At 45.3% G+C, this 22,810-nt stretch overlaps 1 protein-coding gene across 1 annotated transcript in view; it reads left to right on the top strand.

The window, feature by feature from the left end:
• arel1 (apoptosis resistant E3 ubiquitin protein ligase 1) overlaps window positions 1-22,585 on the top strand; it is a 109,415-nt gene extending 86,830 nt beyond the window's left edge. Inside the window, exons 16-22 of the mRNA XM_086002714.1 lie at window positions 315-494; window positions 1,532-1,657; window positions 5,622-5,751; window positions 6,975-7,033; window positions 11,948-12,037; window positions 12,574-12,749; window positions 16,960-22,585. Of these exons, the coding sequence (XP_085858840.1) occupies window positions 315-494; window positions 1,532-1,657; window positions 5,622-5,751; window positions 6,975-7,033; window positions 11,948-12,037; window positions 12,574-12,749; window positions 16,960-17,062 (864 nt within the window). The 3' untranslated portion in view covers window positions 17,063-22,585. The remainder of the gene's footprint in view (window positions 1-314; window positions 495-1,531; window positions 1,658-5,621; window positions 5,752-6,974; window positions 7,034-11,947; window positions 12,038-12,573; window positions 12,750-16,959) is intronic.
• Window positions 22,586-22,810: the final 225 nt, after the last annotated feature.

Raw genomic sequence — 22,810 nt, 5'->3', positions numbered from 1 at the left:
CATCATGTATCACATTGCTGTCTGTGCACAAACTGGCTGCCATGTTCCCCTACAACAGTGACTACCCTGCAAAAATACTTCATTGGCTATGAGGCACTTTGAGACGTCCTGAGGTTGTGAAAGGCGCTCATTAAGTGTAAGCGTGTTCTTTTTTCTTGGAAGTACCAACTTGTGACAACTTTGTGCATGTGAGTCTGCACATGTAGGCTGCTACTGATTAGACGCTATATTGTTGAGAATATCTTTGTATTGTATAAAATGTATTTTCTTAGTGACTAAGGGCATTAAAATTATTGCTTTCTTTGGCTGTTCAGGTGCACCCAAACCCAGAACGATCACCTCATCTCCGACTAAAGTTGTATGAGTTTGCAGGGAAAGTAGTTGGGAAGTGCTTGTATGAATCTTCTCTGGGTGGGGCTTACAAACAGCTGGTTTGCGCACGCTTTACCCGTTCATTCTTGGCACAAATTATTGGACTCCGGATGCACTACAAGGTAATGAGGGTTTATTGGTTAAAGTGTTCATAGTGTTTTAGAATGCATATGACCTTTCATCAGAACTGGAAGATGTTCGAGATCAACAGTTTTTTAATGATGAAAGATCATTGACCTGAAACGTTAACTCTGTTTCTCCACAGATGCCTGCTGACCTGCTGAGTGTTTTCCAGCATTTGCTGTCTATATTTCCGATTTCCAGCATCTGCAGTATTTTGCTTTTGTTTTAGAATATATATGGTTGTATTTATATATGACCCGCATGATTTCAGGTCGACCTGACAAAGAATGTGGATTGGCCGAGCAGTGATCGTTGTGAAATGGTACAGGGTCTCACTTGGTTTCCTTTCTTTTTTTCCTTCTCTTCCTCCACCGCCCCCCCCCCCCCGTCCCCCAGCAATCCAACAAAACTCAGGCCTGATTGGTGTTTGAAAGGCCAGCTTTTTGATTCTGGCCCTGTGCTTTAGATGGATTCTCTTTCTCTCCATCCTCCTCCCCTTGGCCTACATTGTTTTCAGATTCTGCTGAAGTAAATGGTTTGCCTCCAGGGATGGAGCTGCAGATTATTCAGAAAGTGAAACTTCAGATGAAAGCTGCTAGAATAGGAGAGGAACTTGATGAGTAAATGCTTTTCATTAATGGTACTTGACTGTAGCCTTGTATTTCTACTTAAATAAGTTATCTAGAAATGAATATGTAATGGGTGGTCTGTTGGAAACCAGTTTGATGGGTTGTGAGCAAGCTTCTTGCTACATGCCTTCATTTATTGCTTTGCACTCTGCATTTGATCTAAATTTCCTATTAGCTTCGGATTAGATCTTGACACAGTTTATAAATGTAGGCCCGTGCTCACGCTGACACTAACGGAAAGGAAATCTTAAATATGTCCTTTTTTTGTGATCGTGTCAGTGACCCAAATGCGGAAAAAATATCATTTTCCACTGTTCCGTGTCTTTACAGTTTTGCCAAGCACCAAAATGCTGGCCTATGTGATTGCAGCTTACAAATCATCTCTGTCTTACCACCTCTGCTTGCAGTATTTTGCAACGGATGATCCAGAATTCTACAAGAGTAAAGTATGTTACGTCTTGAAGAATGACGTGAGTGAAATGGACCTTGTTTTTGCTGAGGAAAAATATAACAAGACGGGACATTTGGAGAAGGTAGAGTTGTTCAATAAATTCATTTGATAGTCAGTGTGTGTAATGAGGTCTAATGTTGTGCCCTCTTGCTGCTCAATGGAAACCATCTAGCATTATTTACTCTATTGTAATCCTTCATGATCTTGAAGATCTCTATCAGGTCACCCCTCAACCATCTCAGTTTCAGTAAAAATAAGCCATAACTTCTCAAGTCCCTCTTCATAACCAACCCACCATTCCTGGTGACATCCTAGTGAATCTACGCTGCACCTTTTCCAGGTTTTATATCCTTTTATAACCAGAGGGGACAGATTTAAGGTGATTGGTAAACGAACCAGAGCCGTCATGAGGAAACATTGTTTTTACACTGCCTGAAAGGGTGGTGGAAGCAGATTCAATAGTAACTTTCAAAAGGTAATTGGAAAAAATTTGCAGGGCTATGGGGAAAGAACGGGGGAGTGGCAAATGTTGGATAGCGCTACCAACGAGCCGACACAGGCGCGATGGGCCGAATGGCCATCTCCTGCGCTGTATCATTCTATGATTCTTATAACGGGCTGCCAAAAACTGCACATAATACTCCCAACAGCAGTCGGGTACAAGTTCAATATTACCACACTGCTTTTATATTCTATGCCTCTAGATACAAAACCAAGGATTTCTTGTTTTTTCCTTGTGCTGTCAACTTCTGATGTCATGCAATGTACTTCTTTCCTCCACTTAAAGCCTCTGGCCTAGAAATTCAGTATAGCCACGTTTGGGGCGCTACAGCCGGGCGGCCGCTAAAGTTTGCGCCCGGCGCAACTTCGCGCCACCTTCGCCGATATTCAGTGGCATCGCCCCAAGAGGTTGCTGCTGCGCTAAAGCAGGCGATGCACGACTATCATTAGGTGCTAAGCCGGCGATCCGGGGCGCTAACACCGAGGACGGGCGCAGCGCAGGTGCGGCGAGTTGCTCAATGAAGGCAGACACGCTGGCGCCGGTCAGCTCTTAAAGGGGAAGGGTCGACTTGTTTGGCTGCCATGCCCTGCACACTGCAGCCCTGAAGCAAGGCCTGACCATTGCTGGTTCATCAGTTCTACGCCCTCAACCATGGGGAAGCCCGCTATTCTTCCAAAGCCGATTGCACGCTCTTGCTGCTTGTCCAGGGTCATGGGGAAGGAGATGTACTGACGTCTCCTTCTGAAAAGGGCATTGTTCACCTGGCGGATGCAGCAATGTACCGCGAACTGGGAGATGTTGGCAATGTCCCCAGTAGCGGATTGGAAGGAGCCAGTGGCATCGAAGTTGAGAGCCACTGTCACCTTCACTGCCACTGACAGAGACGTCCTGCTCCTCAGCTGTGGCTGCAGATCTCTGCGAAGCAGGTGGCAGATCTCAGTGACCACCTCCCTTCTGAATCGCATCCTCCGAACACACTGCTCCTCAGACATGTTCAGATATGAGAACTGCTGGCGGTATACCCTGGGTGGGTAAGGCCTCCTGTGCCGACGCCTGTTTGCTAATCTCCGTCTGGCCATGACTGGCACTCTCTCAAGGCGTCTCTGATCCTTTTGAATGCAATGCAGAAAGCCAACGTTTCCACCCATTGCAGCCCCCATTATATGTGGCGACTCAAGGCTATGGCACTGAAAGTGAAATCCAAGTGCAAAGCTCTGGCCTGAAGCCACAAGTACCTGTGCAAGCGCTGAGTCAAAGCAGAAAGCTCTCTGCCTTTGTCTCTCTCCAAATATCCGTCTCTCACACAGAGGGATTGGCACAAAATGGCTGCCACTTATACTGCAGGAGGAGTCCCCTTTAAATAGCGCCCGCAGCGACTGGGAACCGTTCCCCTCTACCAGTCGCTGGGGGCACCAGGCGCAAAGAAGGGTGGCGCCACTGAATTTCCGGTTCGGGGCGCACAAAGGGCGTTGCACGATGAAATGACGTCAGGATCTGCGCGCGCAGCTGAGCGCGCGCAAAAGCTTTGTGCCGCCGCGAAATCTTTACTGAAGTTGGGGAGAGGCGCAGATCGCGCTGCGCCCGGCCGCTAGCCACCTAGCGCCCCACATCTCCTCCTCCTAAAGCACTAGCGGCTGGCGCAAACAACTGAATTTCTAGGCCTTAGCCTTTAAGGTATAAATATTTTCTCTCTCAATTCTAAAATGTATAGCTTTACATTTCTCTGCATTGAATTGCACCTGCTTGTCTTGCAGTCTGTGTCACATTTTCCATACTCCTCCCTCCCCCCAACAATTTGGCGTCATCAGCAAATTTTGATATTGCTCCTTCAATTCCTAAAGTCCAGATCATTTATGTATATATTAAATAAAAGCAGTGCCTAACATAGACACCTGTGGAACATCACTCGCCCTATTGTTCCAGTCTGCGAAACTTCCCTTTATCCCTATCCTTTGTTACTAATGGCCCAGTAATTCCTCTCTCAACGCGTGAGTACGGTCGGGGTACTCGCGCGTCTGGCCGGAGGAAATGCCCGTGTTCAGCATGCACAGCGCATGCGGGGAAAACCGGCATTTCCAGTCCTCTGAACGAAGGGGTTCAGAGGCACAGCGCGTGCGACTGCACAGGCAGCGCGTGCGCAGTGAAATTCCTTTTTTTTTCCCAGAGTTGCCCGAGTGTAAAGGCCTCCGGTTTTTACGCGTGGAAAAACCAGACGTAAGTACTTCGTTTTACAGGTAAGTGGGCTTTTAGTACAATTTAGAATTTTTTTTCCCACAGGTTTGTTATTTTTAAAGAATTTACAGTAAGGTAAGTTTAGTTTTAGCCCCGATTTTTAAAAAATTTATTTTTTTCAAAAATGTGATTAATTGTTTAAAATAGTTTTTTAAAGTTATTCATAGTTAATTTAATTATTGGGAGGCTTTTTAAAATGTTATTTAAAGTTTAAGTAGTGTTTTGGGGTGCAGTACTTTTCATGAGTTTGACAGTCTTTACTATCAAACTTATGAATGAAGTTTCCCCTCCCCTGATTGGCTGAACAGTGCTCACCTGATCCCAGCCGGCACATCGCACTAACTACGCCGCTGGGTCAGGTTAGCACAGCGCGCCGGGATCAGAACCGGGCCACTGACAGGAAATCCACTGCGGGCCAGATTTCAGATGTCGGCGCGCAGGGTGAGCGCACATCGGGGGCTTGCACGCGCGGCAAGCCCCCGACAGGAATTACTGGGCCATTGTGTCTACAAAAATCTTTCATGTTTCTCTTACACTCCCTCTTATCCTTATAATTCCTCTTTTATAGTTTTCTTATATTTATTCATTGTATTTGTCCTGACTTTTATTTTTCATATACTGTATAATCTAATCAATCCCAACCTTTGATGCGCTCCTTTATTTCCTGAACTGGAATGCACCTGATTTCAATGCTTTCCATCTTCTGTTTCAATGTCTGCCATCGCAGAGCTACAGTTCTATTTGCCAATTTTTGCTTCCATTTAATCTGAACAAAGTCCCTTTTTTGTCTTGCTCTAATTTGGTTTTTTTTTCAAGCCAACTATCCTTATCCTTTTCTATCCTTACACTGGACCTAAATATATTGATGTTCCCCTGCCTTTAGGTCACCTACTTGCACTGCCTCATTACCTAGAACGAGTGACATAGTGCTTCCTTCCTTAGTGGAGGAGCAGCATGTTACCTCTCTAATGTGTCTGTTTCTGTATTTGTTAGAAGATGACACTGATAGTAATACTAAGATTACTACATTTGCAACACTGTATTTTAATCAATCCCTTAACTCCTGAAACACTTTTTTTTTGTAGAATGTGAATCCTGTTATTCCCTTACATCGAGGGTTTTGATATGAATCTTAGCTTCTGGCTAATCCCCCTCCCTCTCCCAGTGCTTTGTAGCTGCTCCTTAACTTAGCACCTTGGAGACAGCACACCATTCCGGAATCGCTAACTCTACTGGCAGTGTGAATGAGAAAGCTTCCATATACCCTTTCTTGGGTCACCACTTTGAGGGTGTTTATTTTGTAACCTTTCAGGTTATCGAGCTAATAGCTGGAGGCGCACAGATACCAGTAACCAATGACAACAAGATATTCTACCTGAACATGCTTGCACAATACAGACTGGCCAATCAGGTGCGGCAGGAAGTGGAGTGTTTCCTTAAAGGTATGCTATCTCACCTAGTCAGCAGTGATGGAAATGAAGTGGAGGCATTGCTTTTGTTGGTGGGGTCCTGTATAATTGGTCTGGGTTGCCAAAAATGAAATCATAGCGCTTAATATAAAGAACAGAGGTTGCCCTTTGTTCACGAGCTAATGTTTCCATCTTTTTGTTTTGTTAAGACAGTTAATTTTGTGTAGTATGTTCTTTGTCTAGTTCCTTCTTTTGAGCCTTCCAATACTGCAGCGAGCAACAGATCTGGAGTTCAGTCTCTGCATGTGTCTGCTGAGAGATGCAAGAGAGTCGCCTCGGGTAACCCACCCTCCAGTATCCAGTCCTTTTTCTGAGAACAACGTCCTGGTTAATGCTGACCATTATATGGACAGTCCTTTTATTCTAGAATAGTCTTTTCCACATGTTTAACACCTGTGTAAAGTAGTTAAATCTAAACTGTATTCATCTTCCCTTTTCTGAGTTTGTGTCCGTGCACTTGGTACCACAGAACACTTTGAAATCCATATTTGTACTTGAGGCAATACAAATTAAGAGATTTCTTAACAACAGGGGGAAAAAAAACTAAATCAAAAAAAAGTGTAGACACTCATTACAACAGAATTTTGTAAATATTTGTGATCCGTGTATTGGGGCAGGAGGGGAAGGTGTTTCTAGTATAATAGGAAGTGCTGCCTCCATCCTGGCCATATGTTCTCCCCGGTGCAGTGCCGATTGTGAAAGCCTCATGAATGCTGGATACTCCATCTGACACTGAATCAGATGTGCCAAAGAGGTGAAGAGAGGAACTCTGAAAGCTGGTGAGGAAAGTAACTGCTGTCATGGATTGCGGAGGGATGCAAGTTCAAATCGCTCCCCTCACTTCCTGGACTAGCCACATTGAGAAGGGAGGTGATAAGCGGAGGCTAAAGAGTCTTTCAGTCATGTCTGGGTACCCTGGTGCCTCCTAGCTGCAAGGCCATTGACAGTGATTTGGGAGCAAGGCACATGCTCAGTCTACCAGCTTTAAGCAGTCGGCCAGCCAAAGAAAAGCGGAACAAAAATGCAAAAAGGGCAAACATAAACTTGCATTTGTAATACCTTGTCTTCAGGACGTCTCGAAGTGCTTCCCAACTAATTAATTGCTTTTGAGGTGATGTCACTGTTTAAAAAAGGAAATACGAATTAAAGAAAACTTTTCTAAATGATATCTTCACATTTTTTTCTGCTTTATGCAGGTTTGAATGAGTTGATTCCAGAAAATCTCTTGGCTATATTTGATGAAAATGAGTTGGAGGTATGTAATGGCACATGAAGTGGCTCATTCAAATAGTGTTGTGACTTTGTCTTTGGGCTAATATTTTGACAAATTTGCCTTAATATTAAGATATATGCATTTGCACTTGCACTGTACTCCCAATAATTGAAGAGAAGTTATGTGAGAAAGATGCTATGTAATTTAGTATAAATAATTGCAGCATTGTTTTCTGATGCATGTTATGAGTGTGATGATTTTTGAACACCTACCCCAGCCCAAATGTTAAAATGTAAAGCTTGGTCCTTTTGTCTCCTGTAGTACAACACGAAGCAGTGTACTGGCAGAATATAGTGCAAGAGGGGCTACTTGTTCAAGTGTGAAATTGTGACATTTATAGGATTTTGCAAGAACTGGGTGCAGTTGGTCAGCATGTTGTCTTTTCATCTCAGCAACACGGGTTCAAATCCAGAATAGTCTGAGATTCCCATGTGAAATTAATTTGGGAAAGTCTTAATCCAGTTCTCAATGGACATGAGTCCACAGCACAAAGTGCACATAGCTTGACATTATTAGTCAGCAAACAAGGATGGCTGGTGTGGGAGATGGAAATGTCAAGTTGGTGCAGTAGGAATGCTCGTCCGAGGTTGGGGATTTGAGATGATGGGCTAGAATAAGAAAGCTTCAACTAGAATGTGGCCATCCTATACTGGACCTGGGAGTGCTTGATGCTGAAATTCTTCTCCTGAAGTGAGTCATACTGGGATATATACCACAGGCAGCAGCTTGACTAATCTACTGGAATTTTTTGAGGATGTAACTGGTAGAATAGATAAGGGAGAACCAGTGGATGTGGTGTATTTGGACTTTCAGAAGGCTTTCGATAAGGTCCCGCATAAGAGATTAGCGTGCAACGTTAAAGCACACGGGATTGGGGGTAAGGTACTGTCTTGGATAGAGAACTGGTTGGCAGACAGGAAGCAAAGAGTTGGAATAAACGGGTCTTTTCCCGAGTGGCAGGCAGTGACTAGTGGGGTTCCGCAGGGATCGGTCCTAGGACCCCAGCTATTCACAATATATAGAAATAATCTAGATGAGGGAACTAGATGTAATATCTCCAAGTTTGCAGACGACACAAAGCTGGGTGGGCGTGTGTGCTGTGAGGAGGATGCAGAGAAATTCCAGTATGATTTGGACAGGTTGGGTGATTGGGCAGATGCATGGCAAATGCTGTATAATGTGGATAAATGCATGGTTATCCACTTCGGTGGCAAAAACAGAAAGACAGATTATTATCTGAACGGCAATAGATTGGGAGAAGGGGAAGTGCAACGAGACCTGGGTGTCCTTGTGCACCAGTCGCTGAAGGTAAGCATGCAGGCGCAGCAGGCGGTTAAGAAGGCAAATGGTATGTTGGCCTTCATAGCGAGAGGATTCAAGTACAGGAGCAAGGATGTCTTACTGCAGTTGTACAGGGCTTTGCTGAGACCACACCTTGAGTATTGTGTGCAGTTTTGGTCACCTTATCTGAGGAAGGATGTTCTTGCCATGGAGAGAGTGCAGCGAAGATTCACCAGACTGATACCTGGGATGGCAGGAATGACGTATGAAGAAAGATTAGGCTTATATTCGCTAGTGTTTAGAAGAATGAGAGGGGATCTCATTGAAACTTATAAAATTCTAACAGGACTAGACAGATTGGATGCAGGAAAGATGTTGCCGATGGCGGGGGCGTCTAGAACCAGGGGTCACAGTCTAAGGATAAGGGGTAAGCCATTTAGGACTGAGATGAGGAGGAATTTCTTCACCCAGAGAGTGGTGAACCTGTGGAATTCTCTACCACAGAAGGCAGTTGAGGCCAATTCATTAAATATATTCAAGAAGGAGTTAGACATATTAAAGCTAAAGGGATATGGTGAGAAAGTAGGGACAGGGTACTGAATTTGGATGATCAGCTATGATCTCATTAAATGGCGGAACAGGCTCGAGGGGCCGAATGGCCTACTCCTGCTCCTATCTTCTATGTTTCTATGTCTTTGAGTGGTCATTCTTTATGTGCGAACATGAACGTTGATTGTTGGTGGACTGTTTGTCCATAGAAGACATCACAACTGACTCCGACCCTTCCTGACACATTGCATCACATGATCCTGCTTCAAGCATGGGTTGCTGGATGCCAACCAGGACTTTGAATAAAAACTTTATAATGGAGAGGTGCAGAGGAGATTCACCAGGATGTTACCAGGGCTGGAGCGCTTCAGCTATGAAGAGAGACTGGGCAGATTGGGTTTGTTTTCCTTGGAGCAGAGGAGGCTGAGGGGGGACATGATTGAGGTGTACAAAATTATGAGGGGCATCGATAGGATGGATACTAAGGAGCTTTTTCCCTTAGTAGAGGGGTCAATAACTAGGGGGCATAGATTCAAGGTAAAGGGCGGGAGGTTTAGAGGGGATTTGAGAGAGAACTTTTTCACCCAGAGGGTGGTTGGAGTCTGGAACTCACTGCCTGAAAGGGTTGTGGAGGCAGAAACCCTCACAACATTTAAGAAGCATTTGGATGAGTACTTGAAATGCCATAACATACAGGGCTACGGACCAAATGCTGGAATATGGGATTAGATTAGACAGGGCTTGATGGCCGGCGCGGACACGATGGGCCGAAGGGCCTCTATCCGTGCTGTATAACTCTATGACTCTAATGCTAACCAATGTTCCCTTTAATTTTTTTTTGTACTTTGTCCGTTCAAAATAACGCACATGCGCGTTTTTTCCTATTTAAAAGCTGGTGAGCCGGCTGTGTGGGAGTGAGAGTGCTGCACGGCCATGCAGCTTAAAGGGAACATTGATGCTCACTTTCAAATTCGTTCTAAGAGACTTTGACTTCAGAGGTTTTAGTCTTGGAGCATGTTTGGAGTAACTGCCAGTTAGCTGATTTGGAGTATGTACAGTCGTTTTTTTTTAATAGTTTCCTGTGAGTGTCATGATGGAAGACTGCTGCTGTGGGTGGTGTGGCACCATACTGTGGACCACTGATTATTGTAGTTGCCTTTAAGTTCTTGAGACTTGTCCATAATGCCACCGGGTGCGCACATATCAGTTACTAATGATACTCCCTTGTATCATCTCTAAAACAATTAGAATTCATGGGGCAGACATTTTGTTTGTGTGTTGTGGTTCTCCCACCTCCCTCCTCCACTTTTCTCTCTTCCCCCTCCCTTCCTCGGCTGAAGGCGGTGACTATTGCCAGGGTATATTTTCTTGGGTGCTGGTGGTCTTCTAGCACCTCGACCAAGTGGCAATTCATCATGATGTGTAGGGTGTGGTTCTACTGGTATTGGTGATTCTCCAGTACTCTGCCAAAAGCCACTATCCCTATGCGAACCTAGTTATGAGCGTTGGCTGTTTGGCGCTAAAGAACATTGCTACCAAGCCAGATCTTGTCGTCTTCATCACAGGAAGCCTGGCTGATTTTTTTTGTTTCTCCTGATGCCGATGGACAGGATCAGCACAGACTGGGGGTGAACGTGGAACCTTACTGGTCTGAATGGCTCACCATTGGGACATGGCCATTCGGGCAACCAGTGAAATGTTGTGTTTTTGATGCTATTGTTTCTGATTTTTTGCTGTGGAGATTCTGAAACAAACTTCAGGTATTCCTAAACCAACCTCTTGGTACCACTAGATGGCACTAATGCACCTTGAATACTAGCTGGTACCAACAATGTCTGTTTACAGATTGAGTGGAGTACTGCAACAGTACAATGGTATGATATGCAGCATAGGAGATTAAAAGCTGAGTAAAGTTACCATTCTGTGACGAAGAGGCGTGGACAGCTGCCTGCTGTCAAGTTTCTACCTATGGCACTGTTGATCGAGGATTTATTTAAGAACTATATGCGAATGGCTTCCCTGAACTGACGACTTTCTCTTTCTCCTACTGTGGAAGCGTCAGACAGGAATTTATCTGTCATGTGCGTCAATATGGGTGAAGGCCCATACCCTGCAACTTGGTGTGACACTGCACTACAATACATTGACGTAGTGAAGGGTCTTCGAATATTGACTTTCACAAGAGAACAGAGCACACTCTTTTGTTCCTCCTTCTCTCTACCTCTCTTGAACTGTTCTAAAAAAGTATATATATATATATTTTTGTTAAAAGCTAAAATCAGTCTTCTCGCTTGCTGTTGTTTTAATTTCTTTCATTTTCCCAATCTTTTTCTGCCTGCTCTTCAAAAATCCCCGGAGTGTGATTAGATCCGTCCTCACTGTTTCTCCGATTATCCACGCATTTGCAACTTGCAGCATCTCCATTTCTCACTCGTCTGTGTCAAAAACCTGTGCTTATGTGATACTGAGATCCTACAGTTAAAAGCTGGAAATGCGGAATGGGTGTCTAATGGCCTCTGAAAGAGACAGACAGTGTGACACCTGAAACATTAGCCTTTCGTTCTCTTTTGTGTCTTTCTAGCTTTTCTCAGATTTTCAGCATTCACAGTTTTCCTTTTTGTCATTGAATTCTGGCAGTTCTTTCACCAAGTATTTCTTCCAACCAGTGGCTTTTGAAGCTGTCCTCTTGATGTACATACTGCATTAGTATTATATATTACAAACCTTACATTTCCACACACTTCCTGCCAACTTTTTCAATTATAAATTCCTGTGCCCACAATTATAATGGAAACGGCCTCTGTGAACTTGCCAATCTTTAATTACACCCTCCCACCAGTCTTTCCCCGATTGCTTCCTGACCGATAGCCTCCCCCTCGGGTATCGCACTCTCCAATATTGGGACTGTGAGCAATGTTGCGGTAGCAATGTTGCGGCGTATCCCCTAGTATCTTTGCCAGATAAAATGAATAAGTGTTGACTGTGCTTTGCTGTTCTTAACTGGGGTTTTTTTTTTAAAGCAAGTTGATAAAACTTCTGTTCTCATTGTTGAATTCTGACCTCCAGCTGTTGATGTGTGGGACCGGCAACATCAACGTACCTGATTTCAAGACCCATGCTGTCATTGTTGGAGGGTCCTGGCACTTCCGAGAGAAGGTAAGCCCGAGATAGTGACAGGTGATGTGGAACTGTAACGCCATGGTTGGTGCAGCTCGGGGCTCCGAGTATTACAGGCTAACAAAAAGGATTTTAATATAAAACACAAAATGCTTGAAATCCACAACCATGGAAAACAAGAAGTTTGGTTAATGCTTTGGCTGTGTACCCTTTGTCAGAATAGATTTTAATTGCGTCACTTTAATATGCACTACCATTGTGGTGTAACTCGGCCTCTACAGATCTTTATTATATCAATCAATTTAATCTGAAATAGGACAGGTCTTGCATTTGTGTACGGGACAGTGGGGATAGGTCTGAAGGCCATTAACTTTTGTGGAATGATGATTTGGTGTCTTGTCGCCACTATTGAGGAATAAAGATTTCAAATGTCACAGTTTGGTACCTTCCCCAACCAGAAACTGCAGCCAGATTAGTGGCATCAAATAGTAGTAATGAATAAGATTGTCAGAATTCTTAAATCTGTGCCCCCGTCTCTCTCTCTCTCTCTCTCTCTCTTACCCCCCCACCCACAGGTAATGAAGTGGTTCTGGACAGTGGTGTCCAGTTTCACCCAAGAAGAGCTTGCTCGGTTGTTGCAGTTCACGACCGGCTCCTCCCAGCTGCCTCCAGGAGGATTTGTGGCGATGTGCCCGTCTTTTCAGATTATCGCAGCACCTACGCAGAGTTCCTTGCCCACAGCTCATACTTGGTAAGTAGTTCAGCGAAAGGGATACAAGTAGGGGTGCAGTTGTGGGTGTATGACACATACCCACTGGCATTTCAAGAGAAAATGGATATTGGAATACAGAGTAGAATTTCTAAATTCACCGATGACACCAAACTTGGGGGTGTGGCAAGCAGTGAGGATGACACCAATCGACTGCAACTGGACATAGAGGCTAGCAGAATGGGCAGACAAGTGGCAGATGGATTTGAATACAGAGAAGTGTGAGGTGATGCATTTTGGCAGAAGGAACAGGGAGAGGCAATATACACTTAATGGCACAGTTTTAAAGAGTGTGCAGGGACAGGGGGACCTGGGAGTTAATGTGCATAGGTCCCTGAAGGTGGCAGGACATGTTGAGAGAGTGGTTAGCAAAGCATATGGGATCTTGGGCTTCATAAATAGGGGTATTAAGTACAAAAGTAGAGGAGTTATGCTGAACCTTTATAAAGTGCTGGTTAGGCCTAGAGTATTGCGTCCAGTTCTGGTCACCACACTTTAGGAAGGATGTGAGAGGGTGCAGAGGAGATTTACCAGAATGGTTCTGGGGATGGGGGATCTTAGTTACTAGGACAGGTTGGAGAAGCTGGATTTGTTTTCATTAGAGCAAAGGAGTTTGCGGGGTGATTTGATAGAGGTGTACAAGATTATGACGGGTTTGGATAGGCTAGATGGGGAAACGCTGTTCCCACTAGTTGATGGTACAAGGACTAGGGGACACAGATGTAAGGTTTTGGGCAAGAGATACAGGGGGGATGTGAGGAAAAACTTTTACGCAGCGAGTGGTGAAGACCTGGAACTCGCTGCTGACGGAAGTGGTGGAAGCGGAGACACTCAATGTTTTCAAGGGGAGACTGGATAGGCACTTGAGGGAAATAAACTTGCAGGGCTACGGGGATAGAACGGGGGAATGGGACTGACTGGATGGCTCTACAGAGAGCCAGCATGGACTCGATGGGCTACATAGAAAGATAGGAGCAGGAGTAGGCCATTCGGCCGCTCGAGCCTGCTCTGCCATTTAATGAGATCATGGCTGATCTTCCAAATTTAGTACCCAGTCCCTGCTTTCTCCCCATATCCCTTGATCCCTTTAGCCTTAAGAAATATATCTAATTCCTTCTTGAATATATTTAATGAATTGGCCTCAACTGCCTTTTGTGGTAGAGAATTCCACAGGTTCACCACTCTCTGGGTGAAGAAATTCCTCCTCATCTCTGTCCTGAATGGCTTATCCCTTATCTTTAGACTGTGACCCCTGGTTCTGGTCTCCCCCGCCATTGGGAACATCCTTCCTGCGTCTATTCTGTCCAGTCCTCTTAGAATTTTATAAGTTTCAATGAGATCCCCTCTCATTCGTCTAAACTCCAGCTAGTATAAGCCCAATCGACCCAATCTCTCCTCATACGTCATTCCTGCCATCCCAGGTATCAGTCTGGTGAATCTTCACTGCTCTCCCTCCATGGCAAGAACATCCTTCCTCAGATAAGGCGACCAAAACTGCACACAATACTCAAGGTGTGGTCTCACCAAGGCCCTGTACAACTGCAGTAAGACATCCTTGCTCCTGTACTCGAATCCTCTCGCTACGAAGGCCAACATACCATTTGCCTTCTTAACCGCCTGCTGCACCTGCATGCTTACCTTCAGCGACTGGTGCACAAGGACACCCAGGTCTCGTTGCACTTCCCCTTCTCCCAATCTATTGCCGTTCAGATAATAATCTGCTGCCTTGTTTTTGCCACCAAAGTGGATAACCTCGCATTTATCCACATTATACTGCATCTGTCATGTATCTGCCTAATCACCCAACCTGTCCAAATCATACTGGAGTTTCTCGGCATCCTCCTCACAGCACACATGCCCACCCAGCTTTGTGTTATCTGCAAACTTGGAGATATTACATCTAGTTCCCTCGTCTAGATCATTAATATATATTGTGAATAGCTGGGGTCCTAGCACCGATCCCTGCGGTACCCCACTAGTCACTGCCTGCCAATCGGAAAAAGATCCGTTTATTCCAACTCTTAGTGCTTCCTGTCTGCCAGCCAGTTCTCTATCTAAGTCAGTACCTTACCCCCAATCACATGTGCTTTAACTTTACACGCTAATCTCTTATGTGGGACCTTATCGAAAGCCTTCTGAAAGTCCAAATACACCACATCCACTGGTTTTCCCTTATCTATTCTACCAGTTACATCCTCAAAAAATTCCAGTAGATTAGTCAAGCACGATTTACCTTTTGTAAATCCATGTTGACTTTGTCCGATCCTGTCACTGTTTTCCAAGTGCTCTGCTATTACATCTTTTATAATGGACTCTAGCATTTTCCCCACTACCGATGTCAGGCTTACCGGTCTATAATTCCCCGTTTTCTCTCTACCACCTTTTTTGGCTGAATGGCCTCCTTCTGTGCCGTCATGACTCTATAATATAAAGTGTATACTCAAAATGCTGCCGAAAATGGCGACATATACCTTTCTCCCCTCAAGTGCTGCTATCCCATCTGAAGAAGTTAGGAAACGCTTCTTCGTGCAAAGGGTGGTAGAAGTGTGGAACACTCTCCCATCAAAAGCAGTGGATGCGAGCTCAATTAATAATTTGAATCTGAGATCGATATATTTTTGCTGGACAAGGGTATTAGGAGATATGGAGCCAAGGCAGGTGGATGGAGTTAGGATACAGGATTGAATGGTGGAACCGGCTCGAAGGGCTGAATGGCCTACTCCTGTTCCTATGTATACTGTAGGCGGGACTTCTCAGATGAACAGGAATCCCCACATGCAGTACACAGAGGTGGAATCTCCTTTTCAATAGCAGAAACATTGGGGAAGAAACTGAAGAGAGGGGGACTGGTCCATCAGTGACAGCACTTGGCAGATGTGTTCATGGGGGGGTGGGGGGGGGTGGGTTGAGGGGTCCATTAGCAATGCCACTGGGGATGGGAGGGAGTGATGCTGGAAGTGGGTGAAGAGAGAGGAACCTCTGTTAACAGTAGCACTGAGGTAGGGGAGGCTCTGAGGGAAGAGGGGAAGGGGAAAAAGGAAGGCATAATGTGGATGGCAGTGAAAAGGAGAGGGAAGTGGGCAGAAGCAGAAGCAGGAGATGTTTTGGAGAGAACAGAGCGTGCCATTAAAAAAAAAAAATGTAATAAATTCTACTGCAAAATCTCTACAATGCATCTAATGGAGTGTCAAATATAAAAACATATTCGGGGGAGCTAGCCCCCCAGACTCTTATCTCCTTCCCCACCGCCCCCCCCCCCATACTTGTGTTGACACGGTGGCTGGAAATTTCCCCAGGTAGGTGGGTTGGGGGCGGGGCGGGCCTCCGAGTAGGGCCTAATTTGAATGTGAGGCCTCTGATTCCTGCCTGCAGCCAGCCAGCTTGAGAGGCTGGCTGGCTGGGGGCGGGGTAGGCCTCCGAAGTGAGGGGCAGGTCCAGGGGAGGGATCGTGGGAGGAGAATTGGCAATCAGCAGGGATCGGAAGCAGGGAGAGAGCCTCGGCAGGGGTCGGGGATCGTGGGGGTTGGGGTCAGCCGGGGATCGCGGTAGGGGTGGGGGGATGTCGGTTGAGGGGAGATGAAGAACCGGGGGATCGGGGCTGACCTACGGAGGATCATGGTTAGAGGGGCGGGAGGGTAGGCCTGGGAAGGTGATCGGAGGCCTCGTGGGGGGAGTCTCCAATCGAGGGGGGTGTGTTAGGCAGGCTCCCTGGATCTAGGAGGTAGGTATAAAGCCGCTTACCTCCCGGATGCAGCAGTCTCTGTCTCGGTTTAACTGCCGGGTTTCACGAATTGTGTGAAACGCGTCCCCATGCAGTTAAACACAAAATGGAGGGGGAAAAAAGAGGCTTCCAGCCTCATTACAATATTTAAATTGAGGTATCGCCTCCCTGGGAGCGGGTTGGTTGCCTGCTGCGCCCTAATCCCGCCTCCGGAAAAAACAGAAGTGGGCAGGTTGGAGGCAGGATCAGGTCGGGAATCCCATTTTTAACACTTTAACTGCCCCCAAACTCAAAACCTCCCCTTTTTTTTAGGGGAAACTTCCAGCCAAAGGGTATTGTACTGCTAACACTGAGGACATGGTGTTCATACTTAGTGGCAAAAGTATAGTTTTTATTGACAAAGGTGGAGGATGGGATTGATCCTCTGTGAATGACTTTTGCACTGACCAATTTTTTTTAATATATATCTAGCTTTAACCAGTTGTGCCTTCCTACTTATGATTCCTACGAGGAACTGCACAAAATGCTGAAACTGGCCATTAATGAAGGCAGTGAAGGGTTTGGGATGCTGTAATTGTGAGACTTTGGGACACACGAAGTGGATCTATCCTTATCCAGCGGCATGCTGAGAAAAGCAGCACAGGGCCCCTGGGACTGCCAGGTTAAGGATTGCTATGGTTTGCCCATATCTACCATACCGCTCTCAAGACAGAAATGGATTGAGCAATGGTAATCGCTGCTCTATTCTAACCTGAGCCTTCAGTTGCTGGACGAGCAGGTTTGAAAGACGGTGAGAGATCAGCGTGCTACAGTCAACATTTTCCAAACTCAAGCCTGTAATGCCAGCGCTCAGTTCCAAAATGAAGCAGAGGTGTTCCAGGTTCTGTGATCAGAGTGATCCTTCTACATTTGTCTGATTTACCAGTAGCTTAATCTGGGAGATGCTTTAGAGACTTCATCATCTGATTGGAAGTTTGTCAAGAAGTAGAGGGAAAAAAAGACCATTGTGAATGCTCTCAAGCAACCACCGAACTCCCTATATCAATCTCTTTCTGCAGCACACATCATTTTATGCACACGACAGAAAAAGGGCTTGTACCTGGACTTCTAATCTCAAGCTATCGGGAGTTTTGGTGACCTTGCTCTGACCTCTGACCATGCAAGGTTATCCTATGGTATCAGGCGCTCAGCTGTGAAAGAAACCAAACGCAATGCCAGGTTCTGTGCCCTGTCTCCCAGATTCTCGTGTTAAGTGAACTATAGTCAGGCAGTTGGCCTCCTCCTTGATGAATGACCTTCACAACCAACCTCACAAGCCTTCAGATAACCACTTTTTTTGTGATTTGCGATTTATTGCTACTGATCTGCCGAGGCTGATTCCAGCCAATCACAGGTTCACAAAGGGGAGATAATTGTTTTGATGTAAGATTTCTTTCAAATATCCAGATGCAATTTTCAGGAGTTTGTTGTTAAATAATTAAGGTAATGAAGTGGAAGAAAAATGAATTGATCAACAGTGAAGGGGATTAAAATGTGGGAGCACTAAATGTCTCCAGTGCATTTTTGTAAATAGAGTACCGTATAACACTAAAAATCTCCGAGACACCTAGAGGCAGAAAATAAGCACTGCCCCCAATTCTCAATTATATGCTAAATTCTCTCTAAAAGGGTGTCATTAGGAGCCTTGTGATGAGGACCTCGTTAGAAGGAAGTGATTATTTTACGTGGTTGAGATGGGACTGATGCATGTTGTATCCGGTTGTGGTATATTGCAGATAATTCTAGTGGGAAGTTAGTAAATTATGTTGTGGGTTGTCTAATGTGAACAAAGTGGTGTTTAAAGACAGGTTTCCCTGTACAACTGGAGACCAGCTGGGCTGCATGGATCTGGTCTTTTTATTACGGGGTCATCACAAGCTGAAGTCAAGAGGGTGGGGGCTGCCTGTGGCTTCAGTGTCTCAGCCAAGAGAACACTTGCTAGTTACAGAATCAGCTACAGATAGAACAAAAGAAGAGTTCAAAATAGTGTTTCTTTTTCCCTCCACCCCTCTCGACCTTTTTCCATCCCCCACTTGGGTGTCACACATTATGCCAGTAACAAGGAGGTACGCTGGTTGGGTGCTCTGTTAATTTTCCCTCTTCCATTCTCCCACAAAAAAAAATCATAACCTGCACTCCTCCACACATGGTCAGGCCTCTGTATAGATTTTACAACACCGGTCAGAGAGCAAAAAAGGGTGTGACCATAAGCAATCAAAGTGTATTTGTAGCTGCCAGAATTTAAAGTAACTTGACTGCATAATACACGCCTTAAGAAGAAATGGAGAGAACGAGTTTGATGAAAGTTCTTTTAGTACAGGTAAAGACCAGTTTTTAACAGCCTTTCACAATTACCTTAGGCACTGTTCGAGTAAGGATCTAGGAGTTCTAGGTTAGGAAAGTCCATAACACGTCATTTCACTTTTTGAAGATGGTAAGATGGAAACAGTGGGGGATTTTTGCATTTTCCAAAATTCCCACCCCAAAAAAACCTTGTACATATTACTCCTGTTCCTCGGTAAGTGACATATATAAATGTGTGTCTGTCTATCTTTGTCAATCTGTCTCTATACATCTGGCTGTCTCTCTATCTTCCCCTCTCCCCTGCCTCCCTCCTTCACTTATCTCTCTAATATATCTCAGAATCATGTGACAACAACTTTAAGTGTATCAACAACAACAATGACTTGCATTTATATAGCACCTTTTAACGTAGTAAAACATCCCAAGGCGCTTCACTGGAGCGATTATCAAACAGAATTTGACACCAAGCCACATAAGGAGATATTAGTACAAAAAGAAAATACTGCAGATGCTGGAAATCTGAAATAAAAACAAAATGCTGGAGAAACTCAGCAGGTCAGGCAGCATCTGTGAAGAGAGAAACAGAGTTAACATTTCGGGTCAATGACCTTTCATCAGAACGGGAAAAAAACAGGAAATGTAACAGATTTTTAAGCAAGTGTAGGAGCTGGGAAAGGGGGGTGGGGATGAAAGAACAAAAGGGAAGGTCTGTGATAGGATAGAAGGCAGGAGAAGATAAGAGACATTAAGAGATATTCAAGGCAAAAGGAGATGGTAATGGGACAGGTTAAGAAACAAAGGATGGCTCTAGATGAAGGGTAAATTGTGCTGGCAGAATGAAAGACAGCTGCCATGTGGGAGAGAAGAACAGAAAATACAAACGAAAAAAAGGGTGGAAAAAAATATATATGATAGGGGCCGAGGTTATGGTCTGAAATTGTTGAACTCGATGTTGAGTCCGGAAGGCTGTAAAGTGCCCAATCGAAAGATGGGGTGCTGTTCCTCGAGCTTACGCTGAGCTTCCGTGGAACAATGCAAGAGGCCGAGGACGGTGAGGTCCGAGTGGGAGTGGAGCGGAGAATTAAAGTGACAGGTGACCGGAAGCTCGGGGCCCCCCTTACGGACTGAACGGAGGTGTTCCGCAAAGCGGCCACCCAATCTGCGTTTGGTCTCCCCAATGTAGAGGAGACCGCTTCGTGAGCAGCGAATACAGTATACTAAATTGCAAGAAGTACAAGTAAATCGCTGTTTCACCTGGAAGGGGTGTTTGGGGCCCTGGACAGTGGGAAGGGGGGAGGTATAAGGGCATGTGTTACATCTCCTGCGCTTGCACGGGAAGGTGCCAGGCGAAGGGGAAGGGGTGTTGGGGGTGATAGAGGAGTGGACCAGGGTGTCGCAGAGGGAGCGGCCCCTTCAGAATGCTGAAAGGGGAGGTGAGGGGGAGATGTGTTTGGTGGTGGGAGCACGCTGGAGGTGGTGGAAATGGCGGAGGATGATCCGTTGAATGTGGAGGCTGGTGGGGTGAAAGGTGAGGACCAGGGGAACCCTATCGTGGTTCTGGGAGGGAGGGGCAGGGGCGAGGGCAGAAGTGCGGGAGATAGAACGGACAGGGTCAAGGGCCGTGTCCACCACGGTAGAGGGGAATCCTCGGTTGAGGAAAAAGGAGATATTAGGGCAGGTTGGTCAAAGAGGTAGGTTTTAAGGAGTGTCTTAAAGGAGGAAAGAGAGGTAGAGGCAGAGAGTTTTAGGGAGGGAATTTCAGAGCTTATTTTTAATAAAGTATGCACTATATGCAATTAAAACCAATTTTGCTTTCAAAGTACTTTTCCCTGTAAAGGTGTCAGCTGTGGCTCAGTGGTTAGTACTCTATCCTCTGAGTCAGAAGGTTATGGGTTCAAGTTCCACTCCAGGGACTTGAGCACATAAAGCTAGGCTGACATTCCCAGTGCAGTGCTGAGGGAGTGCTGCACTGTCAGAGTTGCCGTCTTTCAGATGAGACGTTAAACCGAGGCCCGGTCTGCTCTCTAAGGTGGACGTAAAACATCCCATGGCACTATTTCGAAGAAGAGCAGGGGAGTTCTCCCTGATATACTGGTCAATATTTTATCCCTCACTCAGCATCACTAAAACAGATGATCTGGTCATTATCACGTTGTTGGTGGGAGCTTGCTGTGCACAAATTGGCTGCCACGTTTCCTACATTACAACAATGACTACACTTCAGAACTTGCGTAATTGGCTGTAAAGCGCTTTGGGATGTCCAGTTCTTTTTTAAAATCAGACTGCCTTTTAGTAGATCTTCAGGTTTTTAACAGTCTGACCAGTAGCTCCTAAAAACTTGCAACATTGGTTCTGAAAACTGGGGAACGTGCTGCTGAGCTGAGCTGGGCGGGCAGCGGTTGCCCCATCCATGAGGGCTTCTCCACCCTGGGTGATGACCTGCAGGCACTAGTAATTTAGAAGTTCGTGTGGCTGATTCTGATGAAGAGTCCCATTCTGCACAGGTAATTGTGGAGTTATTATAACTACTGGTCTGAATTGCAAATTCACTTCTGGGGTGCGTTACCCAGAACCCAGAATGGTTTCCAGTAAGCTGCCTAAAAAAACTGGATTGTGACCATGTTGTACTTTGGGGATGGGATTGCAGCGGATTTGGGGAATTATTGCGATCCCCACCCTGGTGTTCAGTGTAATGAGATGTGGGGAGAATGCTCTATCTAACAGTGCATTCACACTAGAAGTTTAGCATTTAGAAGTAAAGCAGTTTTGGCTTCACACTGATGCTAAACTATCAAGTGTAAATTGGGTGTTGAGGCCGAAACTGACTCCAAAGAGAAGGGAGGGGAACTACTTCCTCCAGGGAGTTTGACCACCTCTTTTCTCTGGCGTCAGGTTGGTTCCTGACTCTCAACTTAGGCTGCAGGTACAATGATAGCATGAATGTTCAGTTTAGACACAAAACTCAAGTGACCTTGCAAAGGTATGAAATCTCTATCTTCCTGGAACTAAGGGGCAGAAATAGTTCAGCAGAAGTAGCACATTGTTAGGTTAAACAAGGCAGGAAGGCGTTCATAGATCAGGGTTTTCTTTCACCACTGTAGATCTTGTTTTGTTACGAGGAGAAGCAGTGTATTTAATACAGCCACTGCATGGTAAAGCTCACTCGTGTGTGTGGTCCTTCTCAGTTCATTCCTGCCAACAGATTTTGTCCACTGTCTCTTTTTCTCTTCCTCATCTGGAAGTACTGTACTGTGTTTTTTCAATACAAATCTCTTTGTTTTAATAGATAAACCATTTCAAACAGGATTAAACTGCAATGTTATATGAAAAAGTGAGACTAATCTAAATACAAGTTCTCCGTGTGAAGCCAAGCAATTTTTTTTTCGTAAACTTTATTTAATGAAGTCAATCATTACAAACACAAACAGGAAAGCAGCCAAACATTTAATAATTAATAGCCAAGGTATGAATATATTCTTTAAAGAGAAAGACTGTGCACATATTGATGCAGTTGTACTACATTTTCTTAACTTAACATTTACAAGAAGGTACATTACTGGTTGTGCATATTTGCACAGTCATTTTACATACTTCAGGGTGGACTGGGGGCTGGTGTGTTAGTCAATCACTGGTTCATAGATGCTATCGTGCTGTTTCTGTGGTTGTTATTGGGTCAAGTCATTTTCTTGTACACCTGGGAGTGCGTTTGGGGGGGTCGGTGGGGGGAGAGAGAACATGGTGAGGGAAGAGAGCATGTGGGGGGGGGAAGAGCGCATACGGGGGGGGTGCGCAGTGTGGTGGGGAAAGAGAAGTGTGGGGGGGAAGAGATGTTCTAGTGGTATGGGGAATTGTATGGGGGAGGGGTTTTTCCAATGCAGTGAGTTGAGTACTTTTTGAAAGAAAGGGTTTATAAAATGCTTTGAGGGAGAATGATGGAGGGAAGCCTTTCCAATGCTGTGGGTGAGTATACTGAGAGGGA

The sequence above is a fragment of the Somniosus microcephalus genome, chromosome 12 (genome assembly GCF_052327205.1).
Source record: "Somniosus microcephalus isolate GS21.2 chromosome 12, FLI_Smic_1.0, whole genome shotgun sequence".
In the NCBI taxonomy this organism is placed as follows: domain Eukaryota; kingdom Metazoa; phylum Chordata; class Chondrichthyes; order Squaliformes; family Somniosidae; genus Somniosus; species Somniosus microcephalus.
The sequence above is the reverse complement of the archived record's forward strand: the minus strand, read 5'-3'. Positions and strand labels throughout refer to the sequence as shown.